We start from the raw sequence: 6,330 nt of genomic DNA on the forward strand, positions 1-6,330 counted from the left end.
GGAATTTGTGGAGGCATCGTTGACTTACATAAAGAGCCATTCTAGCCTTTAGTCACGTGTCATCTCATACTAATCCTCCACTGATAAACTGCCTCCTTTCCCAGTGGTGCTTGTGCAGCCCAACATCTCTCTCAGTGCCCCAGATGGCGGGCTGTTCTGGGGGCCTCAGGGGCCAGAGGTGACCAGGGGCCACAGCCTCTCCCTCATCTGCTCTACTGAGCCACAGCACCAAGGAGGCTCCTTCCACCTCATCTTTGATGGGTCTAACAGGACCAGGACTCAGCTCGCCGTCGACCACTCAGCCTCCTTCTACATTCCTGAGGCAGACTACTCCCACCAGGGCAGCTACAGCTGTGTCTATGAGGTCACTGTGTCCAGCCGCACCTTCAAGTCAACACAGACAGCACTACTGACAGTCATCGTAAGAGGTAAACCTCCAGCACTTGAGTATTATTTGTTTGTTTGTTGATTGCTATTGTAACTTACTGTTCCTTTCCAGCCTCCCCGGCGCCTATCATTGCATCTGGAGTGATTTCAGGGTTGTTCCTGCTTTTGCTGATCCCTGTGATCTTCTACCTGGTGAAGAAAAAGTGTTTTTCACACAGTGAGTCAGAAATCATCTCATCAATTAAATAAATGTATTACTTATCTTACATCTTTGTGTAATGTATTGACCTAATGCTTTGAAATATTAAACCATTATAATGTAACATCTGAATTGGCAAATACCCTGAACAAGTTTCTCCACTTGTGCATGAAGAATGTGTTCATTCACTCCATTTGAACAGGTTCTGCGAACTCATATGGTCATGGACAAGGTGGGTCACCTGATGAAGATGAGAACATCTATATGAATGCAGTCATGTCTGCTGACCAGAGGGATCATGATAAAGAGGCTGATGGAGATCTGGAAGAAGACTATGTGAATGTAGAAGAGCTGTGTCGCCCAACTGCCGTAGAAAACGACTATGAAGAGGATGACATCTATCAAAACTATAATTGAGACCGGTCTGGTACATGTGGATTAAAAGCTGTTCTGTCAGTATCCCTGTCCTGAGACTCTGTTCATGTGTAGCCCTCTGCTGGCTCTCTGTGTTTTGACTGTCTGCCTTTGTTTTGGTCCACAATGTGCTTTTTCCTCCTTCCTGCCAAGTTTGATCACCACCTGTTCCCTATTCTGGGTGTTACCCACCTTATTGATAACCTGCTCTGCCTATGATTTGTTTAGATTGGTATAGTTGTCTTCAGGTCTACCATCAGGCCTACAGTGCTGTGCTAAAGCAATGCATGCTGAGCATCATACAATGTCAGAATGCATTGTATGAAGGCCTATGCATTGTTTTAACTAAACCAGCACTGTAAGCTGCTGCATGAATCAAGTATTTTATTATGTAAAATGTAAATCAGGTTTCTCGGCCAAGTATACTATACAAGGAATTTGGTCTCTGCATTTATCCCATCCGTGAATTAGTGAATACACAGAGCATACAGTGAACACACAGTGAGGTGAAGCACACACTAACCCGGAGCAGTGAGCTGCCTTGCTACAGCGGCGCTCGGGGAGCAGTGAGGGGTTAGGTGCCTTGCTCAAGGGCACTTCAGCCGTTCCTACTGGTCGGGGATCGAACCGGCAACCCTCCGGTTAGAACCAGTAGTTATATCAATCTTTTATATCAAAGTTTGAATATTTGTTTTGCAATTAAGAATTTATTTTCATTTAATTTGTATCCTGAAACTACTGTATTCTTCCATTTTCATTAGTTTTGATTCCTCTGGTGAAGCTAAATAAACTATTATATCATCTAAATAATAAAGTGCTAATTTATGTATTTTTTCCCTGAGGGAAAAACATAATGTACTTGGCATGTATTTTACTGGTTTTAATTTTAGCTCCTTGGTAGCTTTGGGTGTATCTTCAGGTAGCCAACGCCCCCTTTATGCTCAATCACACCTGTTGTTAATCCTTATTAGGGCCTTACCCCCCATTCCTTCCAAGGACTCTGATGAAGATGTGACTACATCGAAACGTTAGTCAAAGTTTAATAATGTTCTGCACCTTTTAGTAAAGAATAAAGAAAATTAAGAAGACATCTGAGCTGCACTGGCGTCTCTCCTCTCTAAAGTATCTGTCCTGGCCTGGTTGCACCGGATTGTCGCCAAACGACGGAGAACCCTCCTTTGTCTACCTTAGCTACTCTCAGTATGATTAGAAAATGTATGGAATAACAGTTGAAGGAGAAAGTTATAGTGCTGTTGTTAAAGGAGTATTCCGGTGTGATATTGACCTAAAGTGTATTGAAACATGATACCGAGTGTGAACGTATGTCTCATAGCCCATCTCGGCTTGTCCCCTGCACTCCAAAATCTGGCGCTAGTTAGCCGATGCTACCAACAGCTTTTTCAATGGTGGTGCTTCGGCATCGGGCTAGCCATGCAAATAAATCACTGTTTTACACCATTTACGAGGCTCAATGTATCTCCACACTTCATTGGTAGACTTCCGAGGGCCCTGACATTTAAAACGAGACATTGAGAACTTTAAAAAAGCACTGGTAGTTTACTTACAAGACGATTTATATGCATAGCTAGCTCGATGCCGAAGCACCACCATTGAAAAAGCTGTTGGTAGCATCGGCTAACTAGCGCCAGATTTTGGAGTGCAGGGGACAAGCCAAGATGGGCTATGAGACATACGTTCACACTCGGTATCATGTTTCAACTTTAGGTCAATATCACACCGGAATTCTCCTTTAATCTGAATGTAAAGTGAAGGAAAGTAAAGAATTCCTCAATATTATGAATATATTGCTTCATTAATCTGAATGTAAAGTGAAGGAAATTAAAGAATTCCTCAATATTATGAATATATTGCTTCATTAATCTGAATGTAAAGTGAAGGAAAGTAAAGAATTCCTCAATATTATGAATATATTTAAGGGTGCAGCGGCAAATTATGGGATACGTTTTTTTTATTAGAATCAGAAAATGACTTTGAACCAAGGCACCATTGCACCATCTACTGCCATCCAGCAGAGGTCACTCTAGTATAGCACAACCTTTCTTCCCCCTGACTCCCCTGTGGTGCTGCAGGGAGCAGCAGAGCATTGAGGCTCCTGGTGGGTGTCCACTCTGGCCTTAACAGCCTCATGGTCAAGGGGGGTAATCAAGTTTAAGATATGAAGTCATGTCCAAAGAAGTATATGACTTAAAGGGAAACTTGGCAACTATTTCAATGTAATAAACCCGTTTAGAAATCATTTGGATGGTTAAATGACTTGTTCCAGTGAAAATGGTGACTTTCCCCGCTGCCCCTAGCCTCCCCAGGCGGAGAACCAACCTTGCAACATTGAGACTACCGTCCTGGAAAGAGAAGTGAGAAACAAGAAACTCGTTTTAAATCGTGTTTCTTACCTTGTAACATCCACATTGTTGTGCTTATGCTAACCATTTCACTAGCTTGTAAACAAATCCATGTGCTTTATCGTTACCTTTTTTCCACAGTTTGAAATAGCATAATGTACAATTTTTCCAGCAGAGGGGGAAATATAGATAATCCTGCCCAGTTTCCCTTTAAAACATAGCAACCATTTTGTTTGGCATAGCAACCACCATATGTAAGAGGGCAATTCCACGGAAAATGGACTTTTTGTCACATCCATAACGCCAGTGAAATGCCTTGGCATTTGCATGATGTGAATGATAACATTCATTTTTTGAGCATTTTTTCTCATTTACATTCTTCAGCCAAAAATAGCAAATGCTCAAATGTCATGTAATCATTCACATCATACCATACCATCACATTTTATTGGCGATATGGATGTTACAAAAATGTAATTTTCCATGGAATTACCCAAGATGTAAAGATAGCACTGTAACTATGTAAAAAAAGGATGGAATTCTCCTTGGAGTGAACGGGAAAATGTAGGCTAACTAGTAGAGGGGGAAATGCAGTCTAAGGGGGAAATGTATGTAGTATAAAACCACTGTTTAAGACCTTTTTTCTTCTTTGTGTCATTTTTACATGGACTTGACTTGATCAAATGTAAACAATAAACGGATATGTAAACATGACTCGCTAGATGGCCAGTAGATGACAAGTGTATTGCATATGTGACGTGTCTGTGTGTGAGAGTGTGTGTGTGTACGTGTGTGCTTTTCCTCTAATCTGCAGCTGTTCACATATTTATGGTCCCTCTTCCTTTAACATGCACTCACACACACACACACACACACACACACACACAAGCACACACACACACCACATCACACTCGGTCAAGTAAGGCACAGTTAGAGCCCTTGTGTCCAGAGTACATACAGTACTTCATTCCACATTGACATTAAATGTCCAATCACCCAGAACAGGCTGAGTGAACAGTCTCTCTGATAGAGCCCTTTAGTAGACTATTTAAGGAGCCTCAGTGCTGTCTATGCTGTGGGAACTACAGAGCTCAGTGCATTGTGGAATGTGCTTGGCGTGGGTGGGTTTGGACACAGAGAGAGCGATTACAGGTTTTTGTTTTTTTTTGCAATTGCTAAGACACAAGAGCGGGTATTTCTGGCACAGTTACTGAAACCACTGAGTCAACTAGATATTATCTATTGACCATCAACCTTAGACTTACATGGTCATCTTTTCACCATGTTGGAAATTGAAATTCTACAGCACTCTTTCTGCATACAACTAAACACATACATTAGACACATAATTTGAAACTAAGCACCATCAATAATCTGCACACAAAATGCACACTTCAAAACACTTGTAGCCTAAGATGTAACCAATCTGATAACCCCGAAATCAGATATTTAACTCTAAAGGGGGTCAGGATCACAGTTTGGTGTGCACAACAATGTGTAAGGGGACGACTGGGACTAAGAAGATAAGGTGGACAAGTCAACTATGACATCATGTTTTCAAAACAGAGTGCTAAACAGAGAAGCACTCTGGCCAAAATGGCACATTTTGCTTGCAAAAGACTAACACTAAAACATTTAAAGCAACACCAAAGAGATTTTTGTACCTTAAAATAATGTTTCCAAAATCGTTTCAGTGGTTCATCAACTCGTAACAGGGTGAACAGCAATTCTGCATTCGCTTCGCAGCCCTCTATCGGCTATAACCGCACTATGTAAGTTTGCCAGATCGGGTAGCGGATCTGTAGTTCGATGGAATGAGACATAAGAAACTACAAATTTGACTTGCATCTGATGTTGCAATACATCATAATTATGACCGCCGCTAGCGAAGCTAGCGAAGCGGTCATATAGGGATTGTCAAAGTTTTTTTTTTTTTTTTTTTTTTTTTTTTTCCCGTCATCTACTTCCTGAAATTTTGGTCAACGATACCCGGGGCACCGAAACACCAGGGCACATGAAATTTGGTGGGTATGTAGCCCCACTAGACTTTTACGGAAAAATTTCGTTTGGTCCCCGGGGGCCACTCCCCCTCCGCGCTGGGCCCCCCGAAACCCAAAAAATGCAGTTTTTCCTCAATAACTACCTGAACCGTGGCACCGAGGATGAAGAAATTTTTATGGTATGTTGGTCTCAAGGGCCCACATCAACTTAGCCCATAATCACTCATTTGTGATTTGCACCCCCCCGGTAAAAAATGAAAATGCAATATCATTCTGCTTTAATCGCCCCTCTCTTCAGTAAAGACGTTCAGAACTGCACCAAATTTTATGTGTATGATTAACCTGACATTCTCTGGGGGTATGCCAAGTTTCGTAGAATTTCATCCATGGGGGGGTCTAAAAAATTAAGTTATGTGTACATTTAGTGACTCTACACTCATTGGCCTGTAGATGGTGGTGCACACATATACACATGCACACACACACACAGGCACCCACATACTATCGGTATTAGAACGGCCGATACATAATTACAAATTCAGTAGGATTAAAAGAAAACCAAAATAAATATTCATCATCATCATCATGGCTGCATTTCCAGTATTGGCGATAAGTAGTCGTTTGTCCACTAGATGGCGCATCGTTGCAGTGAGACGTAATTTTGTTGGAAGTTAATCTTAAATGGGTTGGAAAGACACTATGCTTCCTACAAGGACAAGACTGTAGGCTACAGTAGTTTACCGCAGAAAACGTCTAAGGGTAGGATGATTTCTGCATGACATGTAATTCCCATTTCCTCTTGAAGCCGAAATAAATCTGAGAATGTTTATCGGACATGCTTGTTTTTTACTGCAGGTAGGCTACGTTAATCCTATCAATAGCAGAACGTAGGTAAAATAATGTTACCGTTAGCATGGTTGAGTGATGGAGGCCAATTTGATTATTGATGTATTTGTAGAAAACCATAAA

The 6,330-nt window shown here is 41.5% G+C and overlaps 1 protein-coding gene across 1 annotated transcript in view; it reads left to right on the top strand.

The window, feature by feature from the left end:
• The window catches only part of LOC143121398 (uncharacterized), a 37,329-nt gene extending 35,287 nt beyond the window's left edge, over positions 1–2,042 (top strand). The window contains exons 4-6 of the mRNA XM_076281757.1: positions 105–428; positions 500–604; positions 789–2,042. Coding sequence (XP_076137872.1) covers positions 105–428; positions 500–604; positions 789–1,003 — 644 coding nt within the window. The 3' untranslated portion in view covers positions 1,004–2,042. The remainder of the gene's footprint in view (positions 1–104; positions 429–499; positions 605–788) is intronic.
• Positions 2,043–6,330: the final 4,288 nt, after the last annotated feature.

This window comes from Alosa pseudoharengus, unplaced genomic scaffold (genome assembly GCF_046254945.1).
Source record: "Alosa pseudoharengus isolate Yale_2024_CS ecotype anadromous, Long Island Sound unplaced genomic scaffold, YU_APseudo_1.1 YU_APseudo_1.1_scf_13, whole genome shotgun sequence".
NCBI classification, from domain to species: domain Eukaryota; kingdom Metazoa; phylum Chordata; class Actinopteri; order Clupeiformes; family Clupeidae; genus Alosa; species Alosa pseudoharengus.